General features: G+C 34.2%; 1 protein-coding gene across 1 annotated transcript in view; it reads left to right on the top strand.

Moving 5' to 3' along the window:
- Positions 1-2978: 2978 nt before the first annotated feature.
- Positions 2979-19597, top strand: part of LOC126890698 (carbonic anhydrase 2-like) — a 49653-nt gene continuing 33034 nt past the window's right edge. The window contains exon 1 of the mRNA XM_050659849.1: positions 2979-3331. Within this exon, the coding sequence (XP_050515806.1) occupies positions 3043-3331 (289 nt within the window). The 5' untranslated portion in view covers positions 2979-3042. The remainder of the gene's footprint in view (positions 3332-19597) is intronic.

The following is a 19597-nucleotide window of genomic DNA, read 5'->3' as shown; positions in this document are numbered from 1 at the left end:
AATATTTGATAGTGATCATTGTTGATTAGTGATTGATTAGCATTCGAACAACCGGCCCTAAATTGATATAAACAGATTACTCATGGGTTTTTGGGATCGCTAAACACGAATATGCCATCTGACCTCTGGATGACGTGGTGGCCAGGGCTACTGCAAAAGACGTCATCGTCTAGAGTTTCGATGGTTTTCGGCATTTAATTGATGCAAAGGATTTACTGGAGGGTTTTTTGAGGTCACTAAACACGAACATGCCACAAGAACCGACTCCCGTAGCACCTGGTTTCCAAGGTCAATGAAAGGCGCTCCTAGAATTTCGAGGGTCTTTGGTACTACATTAATGCAAACGGATTAGTTATAGGTTTTTGGAGTTGCTGAACACGAATGCGTGATTAGTACAGACACAGGAGCACCTGGTGCCTAAGACAGTTTATCTTCTGGAGTTAAAAACCTAGAAATAGAGTAATCCATTTGATTCCTAGATTTGATTTCTCCGAAACTCCAGAAGATAACCTGTCTTATACACCAGGTGGTCCTGTGTCTGTGCTGATCACGTATTCGTGTCCAGCAACCCCAAAAACCTATAACTAATCCGCTTGCATTAAAGTGTTACCAAAGACCCTCGAAACTCCAGGAGCCCCTTTCATTGACCTAGGAAACCAGGTGCTCCGGGAGTCGGTTCTGGTGGCATATTCGTGTTTAGCGACCTTAAAAAACCCTCCAGTAATTCATTTGCATCAATTAAATGCCGAAAACCATCGAAACTCTAGAAGATGACGTCCCTTGCAGTGGCCTTGGCCACCACGTCCTCCGAAGGTCAATTCTGATGGCGTATTCGTGTTTAGCAATCCCAAAAACCCATGAGTAATCTGTTTATATCAATTTAATGCCAAAAACCCTCGAAACTCTAGAAGATGGCGTCCGTTGAAAGTCAAGGTCACAGTAAAGGTCGCCATTGGATAGCCAAGAAAAATCCTGGACTACTAGTATTTTCCTTGATCCAAACTTCTACATGTTGCCAGATATCCAGTAACTCAGGGAATTGGAATACCCAGTAAATATTATAATTTTCCGAGTTTGTGCCTCTATAAATTGAAAATCCTTCATACGATTGAGTTGTGCCCATGAGAAATTTTTATCAGGATGCTTCAAAGAGTATTTTCCCAAAGTATGAATGACATCCACTGGGACCTAATTTCCATAAGGTTTGTGCGGGGTACTTATTAGCGTTGTTAAGGTACCCCTCCAGTCTATTTGCTTTTTGCACTTGATCTTTCACTTCTCTGTCCAGGTCTCCGTAGGTGGATAGTGTAACTCCAAGGTATTTTAATTCCATTACTTTTTCAATAATACCGATGCCACCAATTTATATTTTACATCTGATTGGTTATTTTCTGATTACTACTTCTTTAATTTTCTGAGTTGAGATTGTCATATTAAACTTTTTTGCTCTTACGTTCAATCTGTGGACTAGTTTTTGCAGCCTATCTTCATCCTGGGCTATAAATATTGCGTCGTCTGTGTAAATTAGTATCTGTACTTCTTTGATTCCCATTCTGTATCATTTTCCTTTGTTGACACTTTTGATGTTTTCATCCATTATTAAATTGAAAAGCATAAGGCTCAATAAGTCTTATTCCGCTACCAAGGTCTATAGGTTTTGTTAATTATCCAACTATTCTGACTTCCATATTGTTTAGTTGGTTGATGTTTTCATCTGTGATCTAGTGGATCTGTTTGTGATATTTTTATCTGGATCTGTGGACTAGTCTTTGCAGCCTATCTTCATCCTGGGTTATCAATAGTGCGTCGTCTACGTCAATTAGTATTTTTACTTCTTTGATCCCATTCTGTATCCTTTTTCTTTTTTGAAACTTTTGGTGTTTTCATCCATTAATAAATTGGAAAGCATAGGGCTCAATGAGCCTTATTCCGCTACCTGGGTCTACCTATAGGTTCTGTTAATTGCCCAACTATTCTGACTTTCATTTTGTTTTGTTGGTAGATGTTTTCAATAGTTTTTATGATATTTAAGGAAACTTCTCCATCATACAGAAGATGGATTACATTCTTGAGTTCGTCTGTCAAATACTTTCATCAATCAGACAACAAAATGCTGATCCTTTATACTCTAGTGATTTCTCAGTAATTTGCTTTTTGACGAATATTGCAACTGTACATTATCTTCCACTAAGAAAACCCTGTTGTTCGTCTTCTAAACTTATCCTTTGATGTATTAGTTCTTCTAAAATTTTAGTGAGGTATAAGTTTTAGGGTAGTATTTAACAAGTTTATACCTGTAGGTCCTTTTCTGGGTGCTTTTTGTCTCTTTTTTAAATAGTAGAATTGGTTCATTAGTTCTCCATTCTTCCAGTATTTTGTTATTTTATAATTTTGTTAAATAATGCTGTTAATTGTTCTCTCATTGATGCTCCACAACAGTTTAGTACTCATAATTCCTTTGGTGTCTCCCTGAGGGACCGAATCCCAAACAATACAATACGTCGTAGAAGAAGAACAGCGAACTTCGTCGAAAGGGCACGACACGTCGCCAGATTGTCAGACAACCGATGGACAAAACGTATTGTCGAGTGGAGGCCACGAGAAAAAGCACTACGGAGCAGAGGACGACCACCAACCAGATGGGCTGACGATCTGAAGCGTATTGTCGGCAACTGGATGCAAGCCGCACAAAACAGAGAAAGATGGAAAGAGCTGAGGGAGACCTATGTCCAGCAGTGGACGCGTACGGGTTGATGATGATGATGATGATGATGAATTCCTTTGGTATTTAATCTTAACTTGCAGCCTAATAAATATAATATTGCTATAATTTTATAAACTCTTTCAGTTTACTCATATTGTTAAACTGAACTGGTAATTATCTTTTGCTCAGCTATGGCGAGTATGACGTGACAAGTGTTATATATTTTAGATATGACAACTATTATTTACAAATATGTCATGTCATGTTACAAATATGTCATGTTAAGGAACAGTCATATACACTAAAAAACTGTCAAATCATTAAATTCAACACATATTATGAGCAAAATTATTGATAGTACCGATGAATCTGAAACTATTGTAAGCGACGGAGAAAAAGAACTAGAAATCGAGGAAATTTTCAAGAAAGTTGAAACAGAAAATGGAGGATCTTCCGTGTACAAGAAACTGATGTGGATTAGGGACTTACCAATGAACGAAGGATGTTTTGAATCTCCTATAGACATTAACTTAAAGAATGCTAAAGAGATGGATTTACCACCGTTAATCTGGATGAATTTCGAAACCCCTCCAAAAAAAACTAAAATCACTAATACGGGACATACCAGTAAGTAGATATTATAAATTTAAAAAAAAATCATTGAATGTTATCTTTGGTATATTTTTCCTCATTACACTAAGGCTACTTCTATGTGCTTGCATTTCTTTTTTCTTTAAATATAGTCAACCTTTTTTAAACGGATCTCCATAATGTTGATCCACAGTTTTTTCGTTGTTCCTTTTTATCTTTACTATAAGCATTGTATAACTAGACATTGTGTAGGTAAACAATGCTATAAGTAAGGTGCCGGCTATAAGTAAGGTGCCGGCTATAATGTAAGGTGCTATAAGTAAGTAAGACAATGTAGCCGGCTTGTTTGGATCTAAATGTTAAACAAACACACCTCCAAGCAATATTTGCTCATATGTTTTTATAATGGTAGGGGAGCAAAGTATGCTAAATGTACAGTCACTCGAGCGATATGGGGACCTATTGGGTTGTGAAGAGTAGGTCCTAAAACCAAAAAAAGTTAAGTAAAGTTTTTCATTTTTGTGGGCGCTTGTCATTTTTTAATTTAATTTTCCATTTCCAACAATCGTTTTTTCCAATTATAACGCCATCTGTCTATAAAATTGAAAAAATGTTTCGAATAAAAGTTACCTATTTTTACGTAAGGAATCCAAATCTGCAATAAAAAATGGGGGCTCCTATTTAAGATTTTAAAGTAACCTCCCACCCCACTTCCGTGGGGGGTCGTGTTTGGTGCCATTCGATAGATTTTTCAAAAATATTGAAGAAGTGTATTTTACAGTTTTTCGATCTGTTGTTCATTTCAAGAAATATCGCGGGATTCGTAATTAAAATATTATATTTACCCCCACCCCTCTCCGTGGGATATCGTGTTTGTTATCATTCGATAGATTTTAAAAAAATATTGAGCACATATTTTTTAGTTTTTCGATCTGTCATTTATTTCGCGAAATAGGTATTCGCTTTTTTCTTGTGAAACTTTGGGACTCACCCATTTTCTTACGACCGGCTCAAATCGTCAGATTTTTGAAATATGCACTCTTTTGCATGTACTTAACTTGTATGTATGTATCGGTTTTAGAACGTCTTTCAACGTTGTCCGATGCCTAACTTCCACGTCCTTCTATCATCCCATTGGCCATCTCTAAGATCCCTTGTACTCATTGCTTTGGTTACCCCTTCTTTCCATGTCTTTTTGGGTCTTCTTCGTTTTTTACGGTTTGGTGGTACCCACTCCAAGATCTTTTTGGGCGATCTTGTGTCTTCCATTCTTTGAACATGACCATACCAAATCAACTGTTTCCTCTCAATATCTGTTGTTAAGTAACCATCTATTCCAATTCAATTCGTCGTCTTACTTCCTCATTTCGAATTCTTTCCCTACGGGATATACCTAACGATCTTCTAAACACATCCATTTCTACAGCTTCTAATTTTTTCCTGTTGTTCTCGGTTATTATCCAAGTTTCTGCTCCGTAAAATAGGCTACTTTTTAATAAGTGTTTCTTATGTATGTACTTTTTTTTTGTTCTGATTCTGGCCTTGGTTTATAACCTTTAGCCACGTAATTAAATATAAAATTATTATTCATTCATAAGTACAAAATTGTCCAGTATACACTTAAAAATAAAGAATAATAAAAAATAAAGCTTACAAATAATAATCTCTACTTACTATGTTAATAAATACAACAACTATACTAATTTTTTTTCTCTTTTTTTTTCTCTTTTTTTTCCACTACGGTAGGAACTAAATCCGATTCATCCTCGCGGATGTATGTACTTAACTTACCTTATCTTAATCTGGCAATTTCGAGTTTATTTAAGGATAGATTTTTTTTTCGGGACCCCTTAACGAACTCCCCTGTGTTAAGAGCCAATATATGGTAGAGGTACATCTGCAGGGTACCAGGTTTCTCCCCATATGATAATCTGACGCGCTCGAGTAACTGCAAAAATCCCTGCTTGGGCTCCCCTACCATAACTGTTTTCTCACATCCCTATGTAGTTGGTTTACTTCCGTGCTTACTTCTGAATTTCTAGTTCTGTTTGCTCTTCTTCACATCCTATTTCTTTCACCTAAAAGTCTTTGAAGTTGTTGCTTACCTCCTGAAATCTTCCTTTTACAGTTAGTTTTTTTATTATTGGGCTTTTTCCAACAGCTTTTAGTGTATACCTATCCAATTCTGTGACATAAAGAATAAAGAAAAATAATGTATAAAGAAAACTTATTGAATAAATCTAAGACCTCAAGGAGTTGCTTTTAATAGTCATATTTCTCTTACTTAAGACGTAGGCGCAAAATTTCGCGCCAATGTGTTTCATTTTTTTCGAATCCTGAGAAAACTAATAAGTATTTTTGAAAAATTTAAAAGTAGAATGAAATATTTCATTATTACCGAGGGCCAAAAATCCCTAAAAATTTTCACAATGTTTATTTTCACAATAATATTTTAATAATGGGTGAAAAAAAAAAGAAAATATATAGTGATTTTTATTTTCAAATATCTCATTCAAAAGAAACTTTTTGGCTATTCTAAGGGACTTTCGCCCCTCGGTAATACGGTAATCTTTCATTCTGCGTTTAAATTTTTCAAAAATACTTATTAGTCTTTTCAGGATTCGAAAAAAATTAATGCATTTAAAACACATTGAATCATATTATTGAATCATGATGAATAGCTCGAATATGTTAAAATTATTTTTTATCTATACAAATATATTTTTAATCGACTGTACTTCATGATACTGCCACGGAAGTCAAAATAACGTGCATTGTTGCGTTACACCTCGTTCCCACTCTCAATGAATTTATTTGCAAATTTTTTTGCAGAGTGTAACGTAAATTTTTAATAGTAATTTACTTAACTAGTTCCGAAAGTGATATTTTACGAGGTGAGTAGAAAGTTTCCAGGGCGAGCCGTAGGCGAGTCCTGAAATCCTGCGAGTCTCGTAAAATCACTTTTGGATCGTGTTACGTACCATATTTTTTCTGCAGCCGTTTTGTATGTTAAAAAGAACATATGGATAAACTTTACTTATGAACTTTTATTAAACACTTTAATCTTACTCTCGTGAATTCAACATTAGAAAAATCTACTTAAAAAAAATATTAATAACACAATTATAACAATTATTTACATTGATATTGCATATGCATGGCATATGCAGATAACGTGGACCTAGTGACCCGCACAACACGCAAGCTAGAAGAAATGTATACCACCTTCTCAAATGCCTCAAAAATATGGGCCTGCAAGTAAACGAGGAGAAAACTAAGATGATGGCATCAACACCCAATAATAGAGTCAGAAACATCGGTCACCAATTCACGGTTGATAACTCTACCTTTGAAGTGACGTCTACCCCTGAGAACGTCATGACGGAAGAAATCAAGCGAAGGATAATCCTAGCAAACAAATGCTATTTTGGACTGAGTAGACATATGAAAAGCAGAAACTTAAGCCAAAAAACAAAACTAACCATATACAAAACCCTTCTACAACCAGCGTTGACATATGGATCAGAGGATGGACCATCTTCAAGGCAGATGAAAACATTCTGCTTATATTTGAACGAAGAATCATGAGAGGAATATTCGGTGGTATCTGTGAAAATGGTGTTTGGAGGAGGAGGTACAACTACGAGGTATACCACAGATATAAACAAAAATTTGGTGGTAAAGACGTGGAATCTAGTATCTCTTATAAGAATAGGAAGACTATAATGGGCAGGACATCTAGCAAGATCACAGCAGAACAACCCTCCTAGAAGATTCCTTATGTCACAATCTGTGGGAAGTAGAAATAGGGGTAGGCCAAAACTCAGATGGAAGGATGGTGTGGATGAGGATGGGAGAAAAATAGGCGCAGCAAACTGGCAACAGTTAGCAATGGATAGGACTGACTGGCGTAATAGACTTAGGAAGGTCGAGGCTCTTTCATAGGGCTGTAGTACCATTGATGATGATGATTATTAGGAATATTAACAGAAGTGACAGTATTGAAATTAGTGTTAAACGTGTCAGTACCTATTTTTACTATTTTTTGAGATATTAATTTGGTTAATCACACACGAATCTTAAATGACAAGCGTTGTCATAATAAAACACAAAGTTGATGTTATCGTCAAAGCCGCTACCTAGCTACCCAAAATCGTCCCGAAAGTGAAAAAATTAGTCCAGAAAGTAGTTACTTTCGGTATGAGTTGTGTAAACTGCTACGTTTTAGGTTTGGATCCCGCGTATGAAAAAAAAGTTGATTAATAGCAAGCTAAAAATATGTTAATAGCTTAAGGGTGTCTAGTCGGACAAACTTTGATATATGGGAACACTGGAACAGGGGAAGTTTTAATTGTGGAACAGGTTAAAAATTTGGAACGGTCAGACCACGAAAACGTCACATGTATTTTGTTCGACAAAACTTCCAATTGATTTGTTACCCTTTCATTAAATTCTCACGCAAAAATTAGACTGCTATTTATCACCTGTCATAATTCCTGTTATTTGACATTTTCTACGTGTTCCACTCATTATAATGCCCATTTGGTGATAAATAGCAGCCTGATTTTTGCATGAGTTTAATGAAAGGGTAACAAATCAATTGGAAGTTCTGTCGGACAAAATACATGTGACTTTTCGTGGTCTGACCGTACCAAATTTTTAACCTGTTTCACAAGTAAAACTTTCCCTGTTCCAGTGTTCCTATATATCAAAGTTTGTCCGACTAGACACCCTTAAGCTATTAACAAATTTTCAGCTTGCTATTAATCAACTTTTTTTTCATACGCGGGATCCAGACATATTCGATTTAATAGAAAGTTTTATTTTCGGGGCGGCTGCAGAAAAAGTTTATTGCGGAAGTTTATTACGGTACAGTCTGTTATCTACAGTGGCGCACCTAGAATTTTTTTGTATTGCTTTTGAAAGACAAGTTACATTTTCCTACTATTCTTTATATATTTTTTATACGCCCTGGGAGGGGTTTTAACTCCCAAAAACTCCCCGTAGTGCGCCACTGGTTATCTAGCACGACAAATACATTGTTTTCTACTTCTTCTTTAAGTGCCATCTCCGCGACGGAGGTCGGCAATCATCATAGCTATTCGGACTTTGGAGACGGCGGCTCTGAAAATTTCGTTTGATGTTGTACATCCGTACCATTCTCTCAGGTTGCGAAGTTACGATATTCTGCGTCTCACTATGCTTCTGTTTCCCTGAACCATTCGCTGCATAATGAGTTGAAGCAAGTTGTATCTTTCTCCACGTAGTCCAGAGAAATAAGATTTTTCTCGTGACACATCCCCCTCCAGGCCGAAACCAAATTTTTTGAGAAGTATGGACATCTATATTATTAACCTATATGTTTCCTGCAGCCGATTTTGATGATATACATAGTTATAAACAAATGAAGATCAAAAAACGCTAAATTTTCGCTTTTTTCGTCTATTATCAAAAAGTTAAGCACTTTAAACAAATTTGAGTGTAAGAAACTCATAAATCGTATAAAAAAGTTCAATATGGCGTTCGCTGAATATGTCCATCCTTATTGGTTGCTTAGAAAATTGCAAAATAAATCATAAATTTTGAGTTTATAAAAATATTCATAACTTATGTAAAAATTAACTTAGAACCTTCTTATTACACGGAATGCTGACACTTCTTGTACTTAAATTATATTTTAAATTTCAAAGCAATTGGTCAAATAGTTTAAAAGTTATTTAATTTGTTTATCCCAAATTCATTTTTTTGCAACACTACAAGTCAGAATATTATGAGGCTACAATCATACTTCGGACAGTTTATGAAAGAAGAACATTTATACTATTACCATTATTAAAAATAAATGACAAAAAATAATTTTAAACAGTGTAAAATTATTTTGAAAAAACGTCGATTTTTTGCTTACTTAAAAACAATTAGAATAACTTTTTAACCGTTACCTGTAGAAAAATTATTTTTTCATATTTAGAAAGACTGAATTTTTATACACATTTAGAAAGAAAACAACTGTCCTAGGACAATTAGGGACAAAGTTAGCCCCCCCCCCATTTTTTTAATTCACATGTTTTTGCAAAATAATTTTGCAATATTTATAATTATTTTTTGTAATTTTTTTTTAATTAAATTAATACTGTAAATTTCCTTCTTCCATAAACTATCCAAAGTATTACTGTAGCTTCATCATTTTCTGACTTACAGTGTTGCAAAAAAAATAAATTTGGGATAAACAAATTAAATAACTTTTAAACTATTTGACCAATTTCTTCGAAATTTAGGGTATGAATTAAGCACCATAAGTCTCAGCATTCCGTGTAATAAGAAGGTTCTAAGTTAATTTTTACATAAGTTATAAATATTTATAAAAACTCAAAATTTATGATTTATTTTGCAACCAATAAGGATAGACATATTAAGCAAACGCCATATTGAAGTTTTTTATACCGTTTATGAGTTTCTTACTCTCAAATTTGTTTAAAATGACTATTTTCTTAGTAATAGACGAAAAAAGCGAAAATTTACCGTTTTTTGATCTTCATTTGTTTATAACTATGTATATCATCAAAATCGGCTGCAGGAAATATATCGGTTATTATTATAGATGTCCATATTACTCAAAAAATTTGGTTTCAGCCTGGAGGGGGTTGTGTCACCAACAGGCTATTTTTTTTTTCCTTATTTCTCTGAACTAACGTGTAATATATCCGAGATATTCCAATTTTCTAGTTTTGATTGTACTTAAGAGTTCCATTTCTTTAGTCATCTTCCTCAGAACCTCTTTGTTTGTGACGTGTTTTGTCCATGATATTTTCAGAATTCTTCTATATACCCACAACTAGAATGATTTCAGTTTTTATATTGATGCGGCATTCAAGGTCCAAGCTTCCATTTCGTAAAACAGAGTAGAGAAAACCTAGCACCTAGCCAACCTTACTCTTAGCTTTAACTCCCTTATCTATGCTTTAACTTTAGATCTCTTGTACATAGTCTTGTACACTTTTCTTATTTTGTTAAAATTCGCTCTAGCCTTTTCTATTCTAATTTTAAGCTCCTTGTAGTAATCATTTGTGGAGTTGATCATTTTTCCAAGATATGCAAATTGGTGTACTTGTTCGACATTGGTTCCGTTTATGAGGAGATTCTCGATATTTCTTTGAGTTTTAGATATTCTCATTAAATTTGCCTTCTTGATGTTCATTGTTAGACCGTATTCTTGGCTATATATCGCTATTCTGTTAACCAGTCTCTGAAGATCTTCAACATTTTCGGCTAAGACGACAGTGTCATCCGAATATAGTCGGTGATGTGACAATACCTCTTATCTGATTTTTTATAATTTTTTAAGAAAGACTTCAAGCTTTTTTTAGGATCACCTCCTGTTTTCATATGATAAATTAAAATATTTATTTACTACAAAACAAGTCAAAACTTACATATGAAAACAGGAGATAAACCTAGAAAAGGTTTTTCATATCTCCCACAAAACTCTTGAAAAAGCAGATAGGAGGTATTTTCACATCACCGACGATATCTAATCACGTTAATGGGAACTCCGTTCACCTTTATTCCAGCTGTTTCACCCTTTTTACTATTTCTGTCGAGTAGGCATTAAAGAAAACTGACGACCATACGCATCCCTGTCTCACCCCACGTCTAATTTCGATTTCCTCTGACAGCTGTTCGTTAACACGTACTTTTGCTCGCTGCTTGCAGTATAAATTAGCTATGATCCTGAGGTCATTGTAGTCTATCTTCTTTAATTTCAGGACATTCATTAATTGTTCATGTCCTACTTTATCGAAAGCTTTTTTATAGTAAGTATAACAGACATGTCTGGTCTAACGTCAACTGATCTATTTCGAGCTGCCGTAAATAGAATAAGATGGGTCAATGTGGTCGCCAACATCTCCAGAAGATAGGCACCTTTAGAAGAAGATAACAGACATATTATATTTCTTGATTGACGTATAGGCATCTTTGTATTAGGATATTAAGTGAGAAATCTTCACGGGTTGCTAGGCCTTTGCGAAACCCAAATTGTGTATCATTAATATCTATGTCCTTCTTCTTCTTTAAGTGCCGTCTCCTAATCGGAGGTTGAATATCATCATCACTATCTTTACTCTATCTACAGCTGCTCTGAAGATTTCTCTTGAACTGCACTTAAACCAGTCCGTTAAATTCTTCAACCATGACACTCTCTTCCTATACTTCTTCCTCCTCCTTTTATCTTTCCCTGTATGATCACTCTTAGTAGTTCATATCTTTGTCCCCTCATTACGTGTCCTAGATATTGTAACTTTCTTATTTTTATCGTGTTTATAATTTCGTATTATTTGTCCATTTCTCGCAATACTTCCGTGTTAGTTTTTTTCTGTGTCCATGCTATTCTCAGCATCCTCCTGTAACACCACATTTCAAAGGACTGAAGTTTATTTATGTGTTCTTGCTTCAATGTCCAGCTTTCAAGTCCATATTGCAGTATTGAAAACACGTAGCATCTCAAAGCTCTTACTCTCAGTTCTAATCTAAGGTCTTTGTTGCAGAGAATTGTTCTCATTTTTACAAATGCATTTCTTGCTATTTCTATTATTATGTTTGATCATTATTGTCTGAAATCCAAATCCCTATTTATTTGTATTTATCTACTCTTTCTATCGGTACATTTCCCAAATGTATGTTTGTTTGTATATTTTTTTCTTTACGTTGTTATGAAGCTATTCCCTTGTGGCATTTTTATGATTAACTATTTAGATGGGAAATAAGCCACAATTAAATTGAAAAAATAATTTTATTAACGTTTCGAAGCCCAAATCTGGCTTCGTTGTCAAAATACAAAATACTACTAAAATAAACAAAAATGTTGTTGCTAAGTAAAAAAATTCTTCTAATAATTTATTTAATCTGACTCATTTATATTGGCAATTCAGACGTATATTATACATTTTAAAGTAGAAGACCTTAAAATTACATCGCCAATATTTATGAGTTGCGTTCCTGGGACGACTTTACTAAAAGATAGTTCATTCGATTACATGAAATCAATCCCAACTCAAGAATATCTGTCACAAAAAATTCATAGCATGTGATCTGTCTTTAAAAACACAACCAAATGCAACGATGACAGTAAAATTCTCGCGTTAGAGATTCCATTGTAAATCACGAAGGAAAACCAGGAAAATTTTTTTCTTTGTTATTATCGTGTATTTGGTCTTTTTTATATTCATTTTTAGTCCATATTTTTCACAGAAACTGTTTGTTTTGCTTAGCAGTAATTTGAGTTGTTTAGCAGAGCTTGCCATAATGACGGTGTCATCTGCAGTGACGTACCAATAGATCAGCGGGTCCTGGTTCCAGTTGGGATGCGGGCCCACCCGCCCAATAAAAACTCACATTATATAACACGAGTATCGAGCATCTAGCCTATTGTATTGGGATTATTTTTATGACTGTATAAAACTTGCATTGAATATCTCAGTTTCAGAATTTCTGCAACTTTGTAGTTTACCTACAACTTATTCATGGATCGTGCTAATATAAAAAATACAAGCGTTTGAGTTGGCACGTGTAGGCATGCACCGGCGGTTAGTCTTTAAACAGGGACTTTGGCAAGCAGGTAAAACGAGCAAGGATCCCTACAAAAGCATTCCCAAAGTTTCTTAATAAATTTTAATTTCAAATTTTTTTATGAATTTTTATTCTTCGTTTTTATTAATAAGTATCTAGACAAAAATTAAAATTTATTAAGCAGTTACATTTCGTAGTATGTACTTGTGTAGTAAAAAGCGCTTTAGAGCGGCCCCTGCGAGGCCCGGGTCCTGTTTCCGCGGAGGCCGTGGAACCATGCTCAGTACGCCACTGGTCATCTGCATATCTTATGTTGTTAATAGATGTTCCGTTAATTATTATTCCTTCACTTTGAGATAGTAGTGCTTCTGCAAAAATGGCTTCACCATATACATTAAATAGTAAGGGAGACATAATACATCCCTGCCTAACTCCTCTCCTGATTTCAATTTCTGAACTGGGTTGGTTATCTACTACAATTTGTGCTCTTTGATTCCAGTAGGTAGAGGTTTGTTATTATTCGTAAGTCCCTTTTTTCTATGTTTTTTGTCTTTAGAATCTGGACTAATTTTTTATGTCTTAGGTACTTTGTCAAATGCTTTTTATGTAACAAACATGCACATCTATATTCATATCCATGCATTTTTGCGCTAATACATTAAAATCAAATAACGCCTCTCTGGTTGCTAGTCCGTTTCTGAATCCAAACTGACTATCATATAAATATTCCTTCTTCCAGTTTTTTATTTATACGACCATGTATTATTTTCAAAAATAATTTGAGAATGTGACTTATTAATGATATTGTTCTGTATTCACTGCAATCTTTAGCGTTTGTATTTTTAGGGAGAGCACAAAAGGTGGAGAGTAGCCACTGTTTCGGTATATATGTCCAGTTTATGATATATTCGGTTATGGATGACTTTCAGTAGCAACTTCAGCACATGGGACATCATGTAATGGTGCGGTTGGTAATCGGCGCATTCTCTTGCGTTCTTCTTTGGGGAGACAAACAAAGATCGACGTTAACCATTCTTTGGGTAATACGCCTGAGCTATAAGTTTGGTTCAAGAGTATCACTAGAGCATCAATGTGCTGTTCATCTATAATTTTTATTAATTCGATAGGAAGCATGTCAGTTCCAGGGCTTTTTCCGTTCTTCATTGTTTTTAATGCGTGTGCTATTTCTTCTTTTGTGATATCTGGACCTATTTCTTCTGAAGTAAGTTCTATGTTTTCCAGGTCTCCTCTTTCATCATCGAACAGTTCATCTATGCATTCTGTCCAGCGTTGTACTTTCTCATCGGTTTGTGTTATAGTAATCCCGTGTCTATCCAGAAGTGCACCAGTGAGACTTTGTTTTCTTAGCCGTGACATTTTTTTAAATTTCTTGTGTAGATTAAATAGATCGTATCTTTTTGAAGGTTTTCGATCTCTTTGCATTTCTCTTCAAAGTGTTTTTCTTTTGCCTGCTTTATCATCCTTCTTATCCGGTGGTTAATCTCCCTGTATTTATTGTTATCTTTGTTCTTTTGTTGCCTCCGTTGTTCCATCATATTGAGTATCTCGTCGTTCATCCATTCTTCATTTCTTTTTGTAGAAGTCTTCAGTATTTCTTTGTACGGTTCTAGTAGACAATGTTTTAGTCGATCCCAGTGCTCGTTAATCGGTGGAATGCATAAAACGTAGTAGATGCTATTGCTTTAGTAAATAGGATCTACTTTGTAGCATTTTCTTTTACATAAAAGTAGGTGCTTTTGTTGAGAAGAACATACTACACAACAGAAGTAGAATTACCTACTACTGACCTAAAGTATCTACTACAAAGCGTAGCGCCAGCCGTGTCTGCATTACACCAATGGTAATGGAACTAGTTTTCCATGTGCTTGTGATTTGTGAATTCACATTTTTACGTACCAAATTATTAGAATAGGGAACTTGCACATTTTTTTTATTACATAATAATGTTCAGTTTTGTATAAAAATGAGATTTCCAAAATTTCACGCTTCAAAAACTCATAATAACTTAGAAGTACAAATTTAAAGTCTTCGGTATCTTAAAATAGGTCAAACGGACCGTGACGTCACTCAGTTTAACTATATGGCTCCGTTTATGGTTATAATTAGGTATATTTTTCTTCTTCTTCTTTAGTTTATTGGCCTCCACCTATTTTGGTATACCTCGTCGCGAAATAAAGGAAAAATATTTATATTTTATTAACATTTATCGTATGTCATTGTAATAATATATACCAGTTTGTTGACATTGGAGTTTGATATAGTTATTGAAGGAAAGGAAAGAAGGTTTACTACGGAAAATAAAACCATTTTGTAAAAGTACAGTTTTCTATGAATAGTTCAAACGATCAAAACACTTGTAACGTCAAATAAATGTATTTTCTACTGACGTTTATAATAACGTCTAATTTAAAATTCTGTTTACTTTGTTGGAAAAATGTAAATGTACAGTTACGGTAATTGAATAGTTTACAGGCTTACGTATCTAGGAGCCGCTTTTTTAAATTTTTACCTCGTTTAAACGCACCTTTTACGTCAAAGTGACGTTGCCAGTGGTGTACCTAGCTAGAATAGGTTGATTAAAATTAAAAAATCTAAATATTTTAAAAAATTTAACAAAATGGAAAGTATAGAAAGAAGTTTTTTTGAATAAAATGGATTATGGTTAAATAACTAAAATAAATAAGTCTAGTTTTAAAATATGCATTTTATTTTAAATCTATTTTATATTAAATAATGATAAACAATGATAAATAATAAAAAAATAATTCAAAAATTCATTAAAAAATTCAACTGGTCTCCTCTTGTGATCCTCACTCAAAAAAGGTTTCCTTGCAGGTGCACAATTTAGCGGTCCACTTGCTTTAATTCTTCTATGTGCAGTGCAAATACTGCCTGGAAAGGCTGTCTCTTCTCTTGCTTTTTGAGCTGTGGCAAAAGGAGATTCCCTCAAATAATCTACTAACATCTCATCCTGTTGATCAATGGAGATCTTCTGCCCTCTTGAACCGCCCAACCGTGCTATAGAGTGAAAATTATCCCATCTTTGTTTGATCTTCCATAAGCACATACGGCTCACGTTCAAATCAGCAGCAACTTTGCGTTAGTGACCAACTTTCTTCGAGTTTGGCAATTGCTCTTGCTTTTTGCGCATCATTCAAATGTATTATAACCATTTTGGAGGAGTTTGATACACGGTTATTAGACTTTATTACGGTTGTCTTGTCCGACGGTGGTGGGGAGACTTATATTTTTGACTTTACGTCACAAGAGTTTACATTCCCATATTTTTAAATTATTTTCGATCATTGAATGTGTGTTATTGTGTATATATGTGTATTTTTTGTGTTATTATAAAATAATAAGACAAATAGTACACATTTTATCTTATACCGGGTGGCGAATCGTAAAAAGGGCCATAGGAAACTCAATGTAAAGTTCTGAATTGTTGAATTCCTGCTTCCCTAATTATTCTACATCAAAAGTCATGAGAGAATACTTGTAGAGAATTAAAATCTGTATTAAAATCAAAAGTTAAAATTGTTCTACGATTTAAATGCATTCCAATATTTTGAAAAATATGATACATTTGCCACAATAGGTATGCGTGTAAAAGTAAGGCCACACGTTACTATTTAACTGACAGTGCTCACACCATTGACTGAATAAAAAAATCTTTATTATTAATGCTTTCTCCGCAACTGAGGGTATCTTAACAACTGTATTGTTTTTAAACAATAGATGATAAAATAAAAATATTGACAGTTCAAAAATGTGAACATTATTGCATTGTGTGTGGCCTAAGTTTGGGCTGAAAATTAAAATGTATTACATTTTTACAAAATTTTGGAATATGTTTAATTACGTAGACCAATTTTAACAGTTATTTCCAATAAAGATTTCAATTCTCTTCAAATAGTTTCTAATATCTTTTGATGTAAAATAATTATTAAGGAAGCTGGAATTCAACAGTTCAGAATTTTACATTGAGAATGCAAAACTTTGACGCATGTCAAAATTCTCAATGTGTTTTAATTGTATTCATTTTTTTCGAATCCTGAGAAAACTAATAAATATTTTTGAAAAATTTAAACTCAGAATGAAAGACTACATTATTACCGAGGGCTGAAAGTCCCTGAAAACTTCTATAATGTTTATTTTAATAAGTTACAGGGCTGAAAATGAAAGAGAAGTGTGATATTTAATTTCAAATATTTCATTCAATAGAATCTGCTTGTTTATTCTAAAGGGCTTTCCGCCCTCGGTAATAATGTAATCTTGCATCCTGCGTTTAAATTTTTCTAAAATACTTGGTTTTTTCAGGATTCGAAAAAAATCATATTACGATTCAAATGACAGTAAACTCTCGTGACGTAATCTCACCCTTAATGTTCATTGGTTAGTCGATTTAGGCAACCGTAGTAATGTCTAAGAACCGTGAGATTGATATACTTTTATTTTATTTTTGAACACTCGCGAAAGTTTTGACAAGCATTGACGTTTTGAAAGTTTTTGACTTTGACATTTGTCAAATCCGTACGACACTGCAATTTTACAGTATTACAATATTAAAAGTAATGGGGCTAGTACACGTTGGGCCAATCAGTTGGGCCAAGGAGTTGGGCCAACGTGTACAGGACCACTTGGCATGAGTTTGCGATTGGCGGTCAGCGTTGGTCTACAAACCGAATCTTGTCGGTATTTGGTGCACAAATCAAAGGATTTTTGGGACTTGCGCGATCTGCCAAACAGCTGTTTGGTTATGAACATTGAACACGTTGTTGTCGTTGAGTTTAAAATATTTGTTTTCTCTTCTCACAATACTGATACTGTTTATAAGTATTAATTTTAAGGTTGTGTTTTAATATGAATACTTTTTTCGGTGTAAAAGCACCGTCGTTTGCGCCATTGTTTTTTAATCACTCTTGTTTGGTACACTTTTCTATAAGCATTGAACGCATTGTACAAATTAATTGCGGCAGCTGCTACAATCTCCACATCCATATCCATAATCAGAGTTTGTTTTTTGTTTATCCACTAAGAAAGGTTAATGCAGACTGATAACTCCACCAACGTGTAATCACCATATATTCACTGTTCTTACTTGGCCCAACTTATTGGCCCAACTCATTGGCCAACTAGTTGGCCCAACGTGTACTGGAGCCATAGTGTAAACTATTCAGTGATCGTAACTGTACAAACGAATGACGTCACGACGCGTTTTAGGCCACCTGTTTTAATTTGAATTTTTAATCGCCTTTGGGGGCCAAACGAAAGATCTACAAAAATTTTTTATCTTTGATACATGTTTTAAATTATATTCTGTTGTGATTTATAACATTTTTTTCGAATTTAAAAATTTATGCAAGTTCCCTATTGTACATGAGTAAAACAGTGATTCAGAAGCGACAAAAGAGTTACGAGAGGATAAAAATTAACAATTTTATTGTTATGTGTTAATCTTCTTGAGAATTACTAAATTTTATTTGATAAAAGAATGACCTCAAAAATTAAGAATCGTCTTCCTAGTTTGTAGATTTTTCTATGAGACACATTCATAAATGCTGTCATACTGTAACAAATAAATACGAAAAAATACGCCGAAGTCGTCCATCCACCAACTTCACTTAAACTGAAGCAAATACTACTAAACTAGCAAATACTTCAAAAGCTTAGTACAATCTTCCATGTATCTGGTAAATAGTAACAGATGCTACGGAGAAAAGTAAATGCTTTGTCAGTGTAGTAAAATCTTTAAAAATGTAGTACGTACTTGAAGCATTAGCAGGTACTACGGTTTATGCATTCCAGCCATTATCATTGGTGTCTATGTTCAGTTTGCTATAGTTCATATGCAGTTCGTGTTGGAGGCATTCTTTTACGTTTTGTTGTTTAAGCTTGTTGGTATCTGTTGTAGGAGTTCTTTGATGTCTGTTAACGTTTTTAAGTGTGAGTATAATCCTGGCGATAAGTGGGTTGTGGTCTGAGGCCACGTCTGCTCCGGGATATGCTTTCACGGCTTTAACAGTGTTACGGTATCTTTCATTTATCATAATGTAGTCTATCTGGTTCCTAACTACTTTCTCCGATGTATTTGCGGGCGATCGCCATGTATAGAGTCGTCTGTTTGGTAGCTTGAAAAATGTGTTTGTAATAATTAAAGAGCGGAATATATGCAAAGTGCATATAGATGCATATATTGCATATTTTCAGACAACAAACACAACATTACATATTTAAGCTAAACACGATTTATTTTGCATATTTTAAAAATAAATTATATAAAAGTTTAAAATTTTCCTCTCTTAGTTGGAATTTTATTTCTTCGATATGAACGAGCTCGTTATTTATCTATCTATCGCTCATTATTATCTATCTGGACTTTCCCATTACTAACTGAATTTAACAATTATGGGTGTTCCCAGAAAAATATTATTTTATTAGCGTAGCAAGTCGTAGGTACCTACCTGCTTTTAAGGGTCTAATATTTATTTTGTAAGTTTCCGGCCAACATTTGTTTAAAGTAAACGTTGTATCGTATTTAGTGTTTTTGAAGTGATTGGTATATATTAAATTTAAATATGTCTACCATTCAAAAAAGTGCTTGGATAAAGTGTTTTCCCGAGTTAAAGCTAAGTGGGGACAAAGTATTTTGCAAGGCCTGTTCCAAAATCGTAAGTTACATTCATTTTCACATTTCATTTTTTAAATGAGGAACTG

The sequence above is a fragment of the Diabrotica virgifera genome, chromosome 8, assembly GCF_917563875.1.
Source record: "Diabrotica virgifera virgifera chromosome 8, PGI_DIABVI_V3a".
NCBI lineage: Eukaryota > Metazoa > Arthropoda > Insecta > Coleoptera > Chrysomelidae > Diabrotica > Diabrotica virgifera.
The sequence above is the reverse complement of the archived record's forward strand: the minus strand, read 5'-3'. Positions and strand labels throughout refer to the sequence as shown.